We start from the raw sequence: 15352 nt of genomic DNA on the forward strand, positions 1-15352 counted from the left end.
TGAAGTAGCAGAGTATTTGAGTGGTTTCAGCACGATAGACTAGTTTTAGATGCTCATTAGATGATGTGCTTTTATTGAAAATCACTTAGGACTCACTTAGGGAAAATTGGTTTTCATTTAAATAATAGCTCATCCGAAAGCTGAAAGAAAAAAGAGCTGTATCAGGCAATACTCAAAGTTCACCATGCCATCTCTAATAGAAAAACATAAGCAGGGCAAAAGTAACAGATTTATTAAAGATTTATTATTTATTAAAACATTCACTAAAGTACACAGAATGTAGTCAGCCATTTTCATTTGAAGGGAGGGAGAAAAAGTTAGGGACGCCTGATGACATCATGTTTGATGACCAATGTTTAATGACATATACTCTTGTAGAGCAGAACATATAGACGACACTGGGTTTCTTTGCTAAGTTACCTGCATTTTCTTCACTATACTGCATTTGTAACCCTCTAGAAATTACATTATATTTTCTATAATACCAGTTTCTACATTTTATAAATGTTTATATAAAAGCACCAGCAGATATGTACATGAAAAATATTGGATGTTGGCATCAGCCCACAATTCCCATGTCTGTGAATCCTTAGAGAAAATAACTACTTGTAGAGAAAATTAAAAGGCAGAAGGAAAAAAGAATGGTTATCTAACAGTTGTAACAACAGTGACTGTAAGCTTTATATCTTTCTGTTTCTCACTGTGACTCAGAGCGGACATTTTACATGCTGCCTCCGTTCTCATCAGAGTGTGCGTTTTGTTTGGCAAGTCTGTGAGAATTCAACAGTAGTGCTGCAGAATGTGGGGAGGAAATCACACCGGCAGCTTTATGAAATTCCCTCACACCAGGACAGCTATTTTCATCCTTCGTATTCACTTCTGTGGTCTGGGAAAAGCTCGTCTGTTTGTGCCGATTGGAAGTCTGTTGTCCATGTTTAACCCTGCTGCTGGTGTGTTTGGGAAGGGAGGGAGAGAGGGGGTGTATGGTGTGTGAGCGAACACAAGTTTAGTGAGTGAGTTGTGAAAATGAAATGGTGTAGGTGACAGTGTTGGGGTGTTTGCATTACTCATATGTCTCTGGCAGCACAATATTAATTATGTGTGATGCCTTTAAAACTTACATTTCCTCTATATAGATTATCCCTGCCTCCCCTTGTACATAATTTGCCAGGGCGTGCTTTCAACAACTTGATTTTGCCTGTGAATGTTACCAGTGCAGTGCAAATGTGGAAATGCCATAAACTCACTGAGCAGTCTGTTAAAGCATCTAGTCATGCTAAAGGGAGACCCCTCAGTTGTGAATCAGAAACAACTCTGTATGCTTTACATTTCATTCTTGAAGATTTTATTTTGAAGCAGCTGTTTTTGGATTGTTTCTACTGACATCTTTCTAGTGTTTGTTTTTAAATTACATTAGCGTAGTTTAAAACTTACACTCACTGAGCCCTTTATTAGGAACACCTGTATATCTACTCATTCATGCAATTATCTAACCAGCCAATCATGTGGCAGCAGTGCAGGGCATAAAAGCATGCAGATATGGGCCAGTAGCTTCAGGTAATGTTCATATTATCCATCAGAATGGATAAAAACTGTGATCTCAGTGCTTCTGACTCTTGCTGGGGACAGACTGGGTGGGTTGAGCATTTCAATAATTGCTGATCTCCTGGGATTTTCAAGCACAACAGAGTTTACTCAGAATGGTGCAATAAAGAAAAAAACATCCTGTAAGCAACAGTTCTGTGGATAGAAACGCTGTGTTAGTGACAGAGGTCAACAGAGAATGGCCAGACTTGTTCGAGCTGAAAGAAAGGCTATGGTAACTCAGCAGAAAAGAGCAGAAAGGCAACTCAGAATGCACAACATGTCAAACTTTGAGGCAGATTGGCTACAACAGCAGAAAACATGTGGGGTTCCATTCCTGTCAGCCAAGAACAGAAAGCTCACCAAAACTAGAGAGCCAAAGAGTCGAACAATTTAGCTGGTCTGATTAATCTCGATATCTGCTGAGGCACACAGATAGTAGGTTCAGAATTTGATGCCAACAGCATGAATCCATGAAACCAACCTGCCTTGTCTTGCCAGTCCAGGCTGGTGGAAGTGGTGTAATGGGTGGTGTAAGGTGTGGGGAATGTTTTCTTGGCACACTTTGGGCCCATTAACACCAATCAGTCATCACTAGAATGCCACTGCTTTTTTGAGTCTTGTTGTTGACCATGTACTACCTTCATGGCCACAATTTACCATCTTCTGAAGCCAACTTCCAGCATGATAAAGCACCATGCCACAAAGCAAAAGTCGTCTTAAACTGGTTTCATGAACATGGCAATGAGTTCAGTCTTCTGCAGTGACCTTCTCAGTCACCGGATCAGAATCCAATAAGAATACCTTTGAGATGTGGTAGAACAGAAGATGTGCAGCATTAAAATGGACCTAAAAATATGCAGGAATTGCATGGTGCAACCATGTCAATATGGACTAGAATCTCAAAAGAATGTTTTCAAAATTCTGAGGAATCCATGCCGCAAAGAATTAAGGCTGTTTTCAGAACAAAGGGGGGTCTTACCCAGTGTTAGTGTAATGGTCCTAATAGGGGTGTGTGATACTGGGATTTCTGGGATTTTGTTAATAACTATTAGTGGATGATATTTTGCATCCTTCAAAAAGGTGTTTGTAAAAGTCTTATATTGTACTAGCTTGCTTTTGTTGATAGGTTAGTAATTGTTGTTGAAATCTGACGCTTCTGGTGTGAGGATGTCCTAAAATGTACACTGCAGCATAGAGGCAGCTTTTTGAATCTCATCTTTGTAGGCACAATAAATGCAGTATGCAGTAGGATATTGCATTACCCAAAATTTAAAAGTTCAGCTATGAGTTGCACTAACTAAATCAATAAATGAGCAAGCTTTTTATTTATTTATTAATTTTAACTTGCATTAAATTAAAAAAAAACTGCTGATGTGAAAGGGTAACACAGAAGTACAAAATTATTACTTTTCTAACTACCTTTACTGAGTGAGTGAGTGCTGAGAGAGTGACAGAGTAAGAGTGTGAGCACGTTGCAGAAGGTCAGGTTTGCTGGAGTGATGTCCGGTCAGGCGAACACTGCAACACACAAAGACTTCATTGTTCCTGTGTGACCACTAGTGGGGCCACTTCTGATTCACATGAACACACACCAGTTGGTTTTATATGGGGTCAGGACACAGGTTTTGTTCTTTTAGGCTTAAGAAATGAAACATAACTATAAAAGTTCTTTAAAAAGTCAGGACTATTTTACTGGTCCTAAAAGTTGTACATTATCCATGTTTTTCTCTAATTTTGGTACGAATACCAGACTTTATCATCCAGAAATTGCACAAATACATTCTTCCTTTGAAATGCTTGTTGGGCAACAGATATTTCATAAATGTCCCCAGTGACTCATTCCAGAACACTGACCCTGCCTCTCTTCCTCTTTCCCTAACACACTACGTATGTGTATGTGTGCATGCGTGTTTGTGTGCGTTTCTGGACATGGCTTCTGTTCGTTTGCCCTCAGAACATTTTGATAGGCACACACACAAATTACATACAACACTTATCCTAGTTCTTCACACATCTTCCTCAGGTACATTTATTCACACTAAGATTCTTCTTTCATCCCTGGAGCCTTCTCCTGTTTGTGTATGTGTGTGTGGGTGTGTGTCTCAGGGTTTAGGTGCTGTTGAGATGTCCTGCCTCTCTGCCTCGTCCACTTACCACTGCTGATGCACTTACAGAATAAAGACCAGGCTTAACATCCTAGAGAGAGAGAGAGAGAGAGAGAGAGGTTTTCCCTCAGTGTTCTTTGCCAGAGGCCTCCTCTTTCTTTCTGTCTATTTTTTCCCCTCTCTTCTCCTGTTCCACTTCTCTGCTCATGCCCAGCCGGTTAATTTTGCTCAAGCACTTACATCTCTTGCTTTTTTCTATTCTGTTCTATTCTGTTCTAATGACGTATTGATGTAATATATAACACACAGCTCTCTTTTTACCTGTATTCATTCATGCAATGTAGTCTTTTTTATTTTAGATGAAATTTTAATATATAACAAACTTTTTCTGCCTTTCCTTTTGTTCTTTCTTTCTCTGTCTTTTGCTCTCACTCTCTCATGCTCTCTTGCTGTATCTCTCTCTCTCCTTTTCTCTCTCTCAATCTTCTCTCTAATGTTCTGCACTCATCAAAGACCTGGAAGAGGAAAATAGAAGTCTGTGGCAAAAAAACCTGTGGTGAAAGAGTGAAAGCAAGAGTGACAGCGAGCATATGAAAGAGAAAGAGAGACGAGATGTAATGAAAGAGTAGCATTTTAAAATGGGCAAAAGTGAAGAGACAGAGAGAGAGAGATGTCATTCCTGTGCTGTTTACGTAATTTTTCCTGTGTTATCCTTATTCTCCTCTTTCTGGGTGGCTGCGTGTCTTGGTGAGGGTGCCAGCTCTGGGCTGTGTCCCAACACCCACCTGATCAGCCTCGCTCCGTTGCTGTGGGTAACGAGCCTGGTGGGTGTTACATCTCAATCCAAACCACCCTCTCCCTTTGGGATTGTGGTGTCTGCACCAGTTGCCAAACTATGCTGTATGTGTGTGTTTGGGTTTTTGTACTTCAGGAAAGTCTTTTATTAAAAACACAGCTAATCTACAAAATGCTCTTGATTTTAGTCAATTATAAATAATTGTTTATATAATTGAAAGGGAAAAACAATTTCGTAAGGTTAAGGAGTTATAGTGTTGAAGGATGTCCTGATCCTTGTTTTTTGTTTTTTTTTGCCCCCCAGTACTATCCAGATGCTTTAATGTTAACGTTATTTTTGTGTTTTCATAGATAATAGTCACACAATTTAGGTAAGATTTTCTGGTCTGCCAGTTAATATTACTACATTCTTATCTACATAATATGGCATTCTGATATATCTTAGTTGGCATAAATCACCATTTTGTGTATCTGATATAATAGACATGTCCCCATTTTGTTGCTTTAAATTGCAGTGTGTGCTCAAGCTGGCATAAACTCCAAACGTTGTTCAAGTGGATCATATCCGTCTGAGAGTCATCTGAACATGTGCTTGAATGGAAGAGATAAAACCCCAAAAATATCATTATCAAGCAGCCTAGAAGTAGTGCAGAATATTGAATAATTTTCCTTCAGTTGTCATCATTTTTCTTTTTCACATTTTTCAGAAACCTAAAATCTACTGTTGTTTATTTCCAGGTTTAAATTTTAGAAATCTCAGATTTTTAATGTAATTGCGGAGTTTTAGACTCCACTGTACATAGGTCAAAGACACCTATCATATGTTTTTTAAAAACAGACAATAATAAAGTATGTAATACAGAATTAATTAAATTAAGGTTTTATACTAGCCATTGCTGTATCTATTAAAGATGCCAATTGAAATGTCATTCATATGGGTAATATATCCTGACATGGTGTACACTAGGGCCGCAACAACCGACTAATTTGATAGTCGAATAATCTATTGATTACTTAAACGAATAATTGATTATTCAGATTATGAATAACTACATTACCAAATAACTTTTATGTACCTATAGGCTTTTAAATTTACCTTGAGGTTGTTTTATGCATTTGCTAACTAACAATGAAGACAATAAAGATGAATACCATTCAAGAATTCACTGTTTTAATTAATTTTCCTGCTAATACAAAAGATAAAAAAATAAAACTCCAATGTATTTTTCTGTAAAAATGTATAACCATGGATGTGCAAAGTAGCAGCACTAAAATTAAACTAAAGCAGTTTTTCTTTAATCAAGTACATAAAAAATCAATCTAAATTTAAATGTTAAACGCACCGGTGGCCTCGACGTTAAGACAACGATGCAGGGTTTAAAAGTGTAAACGTTATCTGGAAAGTGAACAGGGTTGCTGTAAATAATAGTTACTTGCTTCTCTGTTCCAACTCCACTAACGGTACCAGAGAACATGCATTTCAAAATACAAATGTTACAGCTCACCTCATAACATGATGTAGGACAACTTTTAGCATTAACAGTAGCTCCCAAACCACACACTTCTGTACTTCACATACTACACTAATGAGTGCACTTCTAATGGTATATGCGCAATTTTTACACACTATTTAGGTTGCTAGTATGCGATTTGGGATGCGGCGTATCTTACCGAGATGAATCATCTTCACCCAGTGAATCCGACGAGTTTCCTCTTCAGATGCTCCATCTTGGAGGATGTGCTCCCATGTCAGCTAAGGTCGGCTTTACAAATAGCACAACTGACAATGTTTTTTTTTTTTTTGAGTTTAGCTCCAACACTTGGAGGATGAAGGATTTTGTTCTTGAGGCAGCCATCGCGCTGTTGTTAACTCTCCAGTAAGCGGAAATGTCAAAACGTTCCTAGAGAGTGCGAGAAAGACGCGTAATGATGTCACCAACTAATCAATTGTTAAATTAGTTGGCAACTCATTTGGTCGTCGATTTTAGTCGACTAAGTCGAATAATCGTTGCACCCCTAGTGTACACTGAGTGAATTCATGTGATAAAGTTAAACAGAAGGAGCTGGTGGGAGAGTAGAGGTATGTTTATTTTCCACCCCACCGCTGAACACAGTGTGTAAGCCCGGCCCTGACCTAACCCTCTGAGTTGTTTTCGTGCGTACTGAGAAAGGCATCCCAAGCTTATTATGTACTCCTCTAATTGCTGTCTGATTACACTGATAAGCAACATCAACATGGCTTGGTTTGGATCTCACAGTTTATATCTGCCTTTGAACTTTGTTCTTGCTCCAAACATGCTGGTGTTCAGGCTTAATGAAGGACTGGGTGGAGCTGCTTCCTGTTTCAGGCAAAAAGGAAGAGTCGGTTACGATAATGTCCTATCTACAGGAAAAACAGAGGGAACAGGTGGGAGGATGGGCAGATTTCCCTTCGTACCATTTGTACGCAAATCTTTACTCTGATTATTAGATATAGGTGGGGAATTTCTGACATGAAACACAAAACTCTTCTAAATTCCTCTTTTCTGTGATAGTAAGCTTTGGTACCAAGAAATGTGCAGTAATTCAACATAAAACCTCCTCATTAATAACTATTTGAGGGGAAAATAGTAAGAACAGTTAAAAAAAACAGCATGTACAGATAAAATTTGTGGCAAAATACCTCTGATTCCCTCAGTGTCTAAAATCCCCGATCAGCATGCTTATTAAAAGTAACAGCATGTTTTATTCCCAGCACCGTTGCTGATGTGAATTGCTCAGCCGATTCAAGCAGGAATCATTAGCCAGTCTCATCACAAGGAGGTGATGCATACGCAGCCTGGCGACCATTTTAGTCTTTGCCTGGAGTCAGCTCAAATTTTTTTGTCGTACAGGACATTTGGCATGTGTCGAGAGGCATGACAGTGTTGGAAGGACACACTCAATACACACACTAACTGTAATGGTTAGAGGTGAGCAATATGATATTTGTCGTATTGTGATAAATTATGTCACAGTGCATCACAGTATTTTCTGAACATATTGTGGATATGGACAGTACTGAAGAACACTGACCAGCTGCATATTTCATGCTATTAGAGAGTGTTACTAGTCCAGTTTACCACATAGTACAGTGCATGAAACACTGAATGAAGATCTTTGTATTCATAGGTTTTGATAAAATATGAAAATGTGGCACTAGTAGTTTTTTTTGTCTGTTCCATCATCTCAAGCTTCATAAAAACTAAATCTCACAATGCATATGTTTAATCTTGAAAATGTCTTGAAGAATCATGATGCTATATCACCGACCCCTGCATATGGGGTTAAATATTTTGAGAGCATGTTTGTTTTTTTGGTTTCTTTGCCTATTTCTCTGGCTTGCAATTGTGGCAGACGTTTGACTCTGTGGTTTCTTAGTTTTCTAAGTAGAATATTTATATGCATCGACATTGTAATTGTAAATGGCAATGTATGATATTTTTCATGCACATCTGCTAATGCTTATACCGATTCATACACATTAAAAACAAATCATATCATGTAAATGCATAAAATGCAACGTTTGAATGAATACAATGCAAAAATGTTTGTGTGTATGTGTGTGGATATCATAGTTTAAAAAACAAAAGCAATGAATCTGATCCTGTAACAAATCTAGCCTGGAGCTATATATTTATTCAGTACTTTGTGTTTGAGTACTTTGAGCAATGCAGCCTACTTTTAGATACTCATCTTGAGTGCATTGCCTGAAATAAGGATGCATAATAACAGCAGAATCATGTCCTTATTGGCAGATAATTGCTTAAAAATGATTGGTATTGGACAGATGTTTAGATTTGGCCGATATTTCATACTGATATTTGACGTGTTTTATTCTACTCTGTGAGGCATAATATTTAGGCACTGCTGGGCTAACTTGGTAAAATGTCTGCGTTTTATTCATTGTACTGCATTTTTACCTATATAGCAATACATGTTACAATTCTCTGAGTAGATATAATCCCAATATTAAAGTTTATTGATGTTAATGTATCAGCATTAGTATCAGCATTGGCAGATTTACACAAAAAGTAAGGGATTTTGGCATCAGACCACAATTCCCATATTGGTGCATCCCTGTCTTAAATTAAAAATAGCTCATTTTAAAACTTTATAGTTTTTAAAGAAAGATGTGTATCAGCCGATACTCAAGGTTTTAATAACCGAATTGGAAAAGAAAAAGTAGGATTGTGTCATCTCTAGTTTGTTGTCATTAACATGTTTTAACCCATTTTTGCATTTCTTCTTTATCTATACCTCATTCTCTCATCCTCTGCAGGCATTAGCAGCCAATGCAGGGACAGGCTTTGCAGTGGCTGAGCCTCAGGTGGCTATGTTTTGTGGGAAGCTCAACATGCATGTGAACATCCAGACGGGTCGCTGGGAGCCGGACCCTTCAGGAACTAAAACTTGCATTGAGACCAAGGAGGGAGTGCTGCATTACTGTCAGGAGGTGAGACACAGATATAATGCTGCATATGAATGCTGCTACAGCATTGAATGGAGGTGTGAAAAAGTGATGGACCTGAGTAATCTATCAATTGAGTAGTTATTACATAACCACCTGCTCAACTAGTAAAATACTACTCAAAACTCACAAATCAGTTTGTGTTGCCTGAGACCAAATAAGAAAAAAACATCCCATTACATATCTCACTTTAATGCCTATGTTAGAATTGAATACATGGTGTGGCAGTGTTGCTAGGCTGCCCTTTCTGTTGTTTCATAAACCAGTGTTCTGGGGTATTGCTTTTGTCACACAACATGGCCAACTGTCTTTAGAGGAAGGGGATATTCCACTGAGAAGCAAAGTGACCAACTAAGGTTATTTATTTATTTATTTTCATATTTGTATCTATTTATTGCATATGTGTAGGGCAAGAGATTATCAAAAATGTTGCTACAACAAACACAGACCTACATAAAATAAGAGATGTTTTTCCCACTGCTTAAAGTTCAAACCATTGGCACCTGAAAATCAACATTAAATAATCAAAAATAATATAATAATAACTTTTAAACACTAAAAGCCGTGAATGTCACTAATTATGTTTTTTTCTATTTGATTACATGTTGCTGCAAAAGGCTCATGGTTATCATAGCGTGGAGAGCAGACAACTAGTTAACTAGGAAGTAGGAAGCACAGCCCTGTTTTTCTTAATAATTTTGTGCTGTGGATTATGGACAATGTACATTTTTACACATGACAAACTGTTAGTGAGTACTTGACCACAAAATTATTCAAAATGCCCATGAACCTTGAGTTATGCATTTTTATAGAGACAGCTGAGGCTTTCCGTCAGGGGAAGAGATGTTTTGACCTGCTCAAGTTACTTGTCCAAATTTAGTGTTAGTTATTACCATGCCCTGTGAAGCATGCACATAACTCAAGTTAGTCAGATAAATTCTGTGCTTCTGTGCCCTTCCATATCTCTGTGTCTATGTCTGTCTCTCTCTCCCTCTTCTCTGTTCTTTTTCTCTGTCCTTCTCTTCCTTTCATATTAAAAAAGTGTCTTGTTATACATTGCATGCATTACTGTTATCTATCACAAAAGTGTGCTGTATGAAATCCCTAGGAGGCCCTCCATGTACGTTTTTAGATTGGTTTTTACTGAGGACTTTTGCTGTTTCATGCCTGAGCAGATGGTGTCTAGAGATTATAAGGCACAGATCACTGAGTGCTGTTGGTGCTAAAATGTCTCTCTCTCTCCTCTCTCTCTCTCTCTCTCTCTCTCTCTCCTATTAGATGTACCCTGAACTGCAAATTACAAATGTGGTAGAGGCCAACCAACCAATCAAAATCGAGAACTGGTGCAAGAAAGAGAAGAAGCAGTGCAAGGGCCATGCTCACACTGTGGTCCCTTACAAGTGCTTGGGTGAGCCAATTAACTTACCTAATGAAACCCTTAGTTTAGGAAAAAAGTTCCATTTGTTCACAAATACATTGCATTAAGACACATTTAGGAACTGTTACCAGCAGTGTAATCTGGGCAGGATATGTTCACACATCAGTGGCTGAAATTCTATATCAAATAAGCCACAGTTTCCTAAATCTGTCAGCCATTAAGGTTCTCAATTCAGCATGGCTGAAGGCCATCGTGGCTCTGGTGTGCTGGGGTTGTATTGGAGTCAGCTGTGATTATCTAAATCCTGGCTCATGGCTGCTGATATAGCGGAACTGAGCTGCATGATGGCACAGGGGTAAAAAGCCATTATAGTGTGGGGGACTTGGACAGCAATAAAGCAAAATCTTATTTCCTCTTTCTGACAAGGGGCTATGAGGCCAGCAAAGACACTCTAGCCTCTGTGTGTGTTTGAGTGTCCAGCTACTTCATTGCTTCTCATAGCACCAAAGTGATCATGGATCCCCACACACTCTCTCTTTTTCTAGTTCACTCAGTAATTGACTATGGCAACACAGTCATGTGGGCTAGATCAGCTGTCAGAGGTACTAAACTCTCTTTGTACCCTTTCTGTAATGTTTCTGTTCCTTTACTCTCTGTTTTGGACACACTCGCTTGCACTCCACTCTCTGTCCTTATCTGTTCTTTTGGCTCACACCTCTCGCTTTCATACTACTGTGGTACATCTTGTTTTGAGGTGAACTGGAGCTTTACATTTTGCTATTGCGTTTGTTAATTTGCTGCTTGTTGATTTATCCATAGTTGTCCCATAAGCGCTGTCCAGCGTAGTCTGCAGTGTCCTCCAATGCTAACATTACTGTTATGACGGATATTCTAGGCATCAGCAGTGTTTTGCTTGTAAATGATAATGACCAAATGATACAACTTGATAAAGGCTACTTTGATGCTACTTGGAACATGGCAGTAGCTGGAAAGAGAACCATAAATGCTATACCGAGAGGGATGTGATTAGGGCATACAAGCAGCTAGACTTCAGTCTTCATCTTCGTGAAAACTGTGTAAGTGGGTTTTAAGAAGAAATTTATTTTTAAGATCATTTGGTGAATGTGGCCTGTTGTCTTTTCCAACCTGCCTGGATTCATTGGCCTAAATTCATTACATTCAATGGGAAAGCTTGTCCAAGCTTGTAACAGTTGAAAGAATGCATTGGTAGTTTGGAGCATGGGTAGGTCAATTGCACTGCTGTGCGAAATAGATCACATCCCTTGTGTAATTATTTTGTCTTCCAACATTAAATAGTTCCAACCTTGCTTTCCATTTGCGTTTATTCATATGGTAGAAATAACATTATCTCATCCCTTCCTGGCGGTAGAGCTGGCATGCTCTCTTCTTTCCTCTCCTCTGCCTGCCAGTCCCTCACCCTGGCGCTGGCTGATTGAGTTGTGGCGCTTTGCGGGCTGAAAAAGCCATTAGCGCCGGCACTGGGCTGTGAAATGGGCTGACAGTTGGGGGCTTCACAAAATGGACGTTTGGAGATGAGTGTGTGTGCATGTGTGTATATATGTGAGGAGCTGACACTGCAGCTGTTGGCTCCTGCCACCTGATGCCATGGGCGATGGACTGACAGGGTCACGAGGAAAGTGCACCTTTAGGCAACGTTTAGTGCATGAGACACATTCACTCATATAAACACCCTTTTACATGCTAAACAACTGACTCTTGGTGTCATGAAATCTCAGGGATGTGTGTTTGTGGGTGGTATGTGTGTGGTTGTCTAATTGTTCTCAGTAATGCCTTTTGCCATAATGTTTGCCGTTACCATGGAAACACTGCGTAGTGAAAAGGGATGTCACAGTATTGGACACTAAGACTAGGCCAAGTATAAGGAGCCTAAGTTTAAGCACAAAACCACAAATCACTGTGATTTTGTGCTTAAACTTAGGCTGTATAGCTACAACAGGCTAAACTTGTATAGCCTAATGTAGCTATATCTAGAGCGATCACGTTGACTCCACTTAATTACTATTAACTAAAATACTCGGGAAAAACAATAAAACATTGATTAAAATTTACTAGGGGTATGAATCTTTGAACTGACAGCACGTTTGATCACGATTGATGATTCTTTTTTTGTTGTGAATTAAGTGCAGTTTATTAAATTGCAGAGCAAACAGCGATTTGATTTGTCGATTTGATTCAGCGATTCAAGCAACTTTAAGATTTATTTTGAGGAATTAAAAAAAACTGTTGATATGATATAATGAAGTAAAAGAGCCCCTTCAAAGGTGGGGCCCAATGTGTCCCAAACCTTTCCCAACCTCACCCTGTCTACTTCAGTCTAACCTTGAACCCATCTCATTCTTGCCTTGTCTCACCTTTCTTTTGCTGACTATTAATACTGCCCCTTAACAACTCATTATGGTTCAGCAGTATTATTGCTAGTGCTGTTTAATTAGAGAGACCCATTTCTCTCTAGGCTGTAATGGGATGAAATGGGCTGCTGGCTGCTCTGCCCCTGTCACCAGTCCAACGACAGAGAGAGGCTTTGAGCAAAGCAGACTAAGAAAATGCTTAGTCTCTGTCTGGGTTTCAGAGCTTTACAATTTGCTGCTATGTGTTGCCTTTTAGCTGTTGCAGTGGTATGAAAAAATAGTGAAGTAAGCACACACACAGACACACTTTCTGTCTCTTATTTCATTTTGTGTCCTCCTTTTTTGCTTGTATTCCTCCTCTTGCTCAATTTCAAGTATATGCACAAAAGGAAGAGCAAGAGAGAGCACTAATGAATGCTATAGCAGTTGTGGCTTAGAAAAATAGGCACAGGCACATAAGCAAACTCCTACACATTCTGTCTTTCTCTTTGACTTTGTTCTTGTCTTTTATTTCATTTTCTCTTTTTTCGGCCTGTGTTTCCCTGTGGAGGAGACATGGTTGAGAAAGAAAGCGAGATAGTATGACTGTGAAGACAGTGATTATGCTTGTATGAAGGATATGAGCAGTGCTCAGGAGTAGAGCTCTGCTGCTAGCTGACTAATAAGACCAGTGTTGATATTTGCTCATAAGCCATTCGTTATGAGGTTCTGGCTCATTTCTTCCAGTAGGTGCAACTCTGATTGATTTCAGATAGCCTTTAACATTGGTGGTTACACACGCCTTGGGGTGATTTCCTTGGTTATATTTTGCGTGCAGCTCACCAGTGTGCTTATGTTTAGTTTATTTAATTGAACTTTATTTCATTATTCTACTAAACTGAAAACAGGACTGATGTAATTTAGCACTAGAGAAAAGCATCCATTGTCTATAATAGCCACACCAAGTACAAAACAGCAACAAAGCCAAAGAAGATCTGCATTCTGTGGTTTGTGTTTTGTTTTGAATTGAAAAATGGTCATGTAATAGAGCAGACATTTTCTTTAATTAGCACAACAAAAAAGTCTCTGTGAAGAGAAGATAGGAGAGAATAGCAGAACGAACAGCCACTGACGAAAGGCCAAAATTACTTTTGGAGCCTGAAAGGCAACTCAGGGAGCTCATGTAAGTAGCGTGGACAGACTTAATGTCACTGGAATAGATTTAAGTGTATAATGTGAGCCAGAAAGAAAGAGAAAATGGTCATGTTTGGAGGACTCACAGTGTGTAAGTCCCAGTGGCGTGTATTATCATTTTTCTCTAACTTTTCTAAACCACCATTTTCCCTGTGTCCCTGATTCTAAACCCTGCAGCACAGTGTTTTTTTCCAGCACTGTAGCATTATTTAACAACATTGTAATCATGTCTTCAGTGCATTGAGCATTATTGTGAATGTAGCATAGAACACACCATAATGTTCTTTGTACAGGATTTAACAGTGGAGGAAAAAATGATTAAACAGACACAGTTGGTTGAAAGCATCCTTTGGCTTTAGAAAACCTTCTTTTCTACATTAATTTGCATTTGGGCATGTTTCTCTCTCTCTCTCTCTCTCTCTCTCTCTGGGGAATTAGTATTAGTCAGTAGAACTGCTGCCTCTGTTAGTTGGTCACGTAATAACCAGCAGGTGACCGTTTTTGCTAAGCTGCCACTCATCTGCCTACCATCACAGGGCATGTGGCGAACACTGTGTGCAAGCTAGTGCCATCACCCAAGTGGGCTGCTTTGCTCTATTCTGTCAGGGGAGAGAGAAGAGAGAGGAAGCAGAGAAAGGGGAACTTAATAGGAGAGAGGTGAAGTAGAGGAAAAAAGGTGGTGATTGGAGAAGGAAAAAAAATCAGTACAGCATAGTATTGTGATATTTTGGATGAAAAATTTATTTCAACAGATAGAGCCCAAGTATTGATCTTTTACTACAGGGTTTTTTTTTAAATAGGATTTTGGGCTCTCTTCAGGCATGTAGATTTGTTTGTATTGTATGTTTGTAAATTCCACACACATATTTTCACATATCTTGTGCGATCTCTCCCTATTATTGTTTATGTGTACAACAAAGCCTAGCTTATGATCTTGCTAACTGTTCACCATGGACCAAATAAAAAAAGACAGCTTGTCAAATAGGTTAGAGTTATGTTCAAGTTTCAGATTTTGCAGTTCCGATAGGGCCTGTTCGGATCAGATCTCAAATATTATAGGTATGTATCAGCTCTGAGCTTCAGCTTCACACTGTGCAATTCCTACATTAATATTTTTTGTGAATCAAAAGGGAGTTCCAGATCTAAACAAACTCATTCAGAATGGTTTTATGCGAAATGTGACTCTGAGTTCTTTACAGTGGTGATGATGGGAACTTTGCTCCCTAAAGTTTTCTTTAGGGACTACTTTGCTTTATAACACCCTACATCAGGGGTCTTTAATAAAAATTCCTGGTCAGGTTAGAGAAAATATCCTCAAGCAAAGGTCCGGAACATCATAACGTCTAACTTGCATCATAATTCAGTGCAATATACTGTATACTGAAGTAGCCTAGTAGGTATATCAACATTTTATGTAGTCAACAACTGAATGGCA

The 15352-nt window shown here is 38.9% G+C and overlaps 1 protein-coding gene across 5 annotated transcripts in view; it reads left to right on the plus strand.

Annotated features, from left to right (window-relative positions):
* Window positions 1–15352, plus strand: part of aplp2 (amyloid beta (A4) precursor-like protein 2) — a 92404-nt gene that overhangs the window by 36680 nt on the left and 40372 nt on the right. For all 5 annotated transcript variants that reach the window (XM_036561767.1, XM_036561769.1, XM_036561768.1 and 2 more), the window contains exons 2-3: window positions 8788–8961; window positions 10255–10384. In XM_036561767.1, the coding sequence (XP_036417660.1) occupies window positions 8788–8961; window positions 10255–10384 (304 nt within the window). The remainder of the gene's footprint in view (window positions 1–8787; window positions 8962–10254; window positions 10385–15352) is intronic.

The sequence above is a fragment of the Colossoma macropomum genome, unplaced genomic scaffold, assembly GCF_904425465.1.
Source record: "Colossoma macropomum unplaced genomic scaffold, Colossoma_macropomum, whole genome shotgun sequence".
Lineage (NCBI taxonomy): Eukaryota > Metazoa > Chordata > Actinopteri > Characiformes > Serrasalmidae > Colossoma > Colossoma macropomum.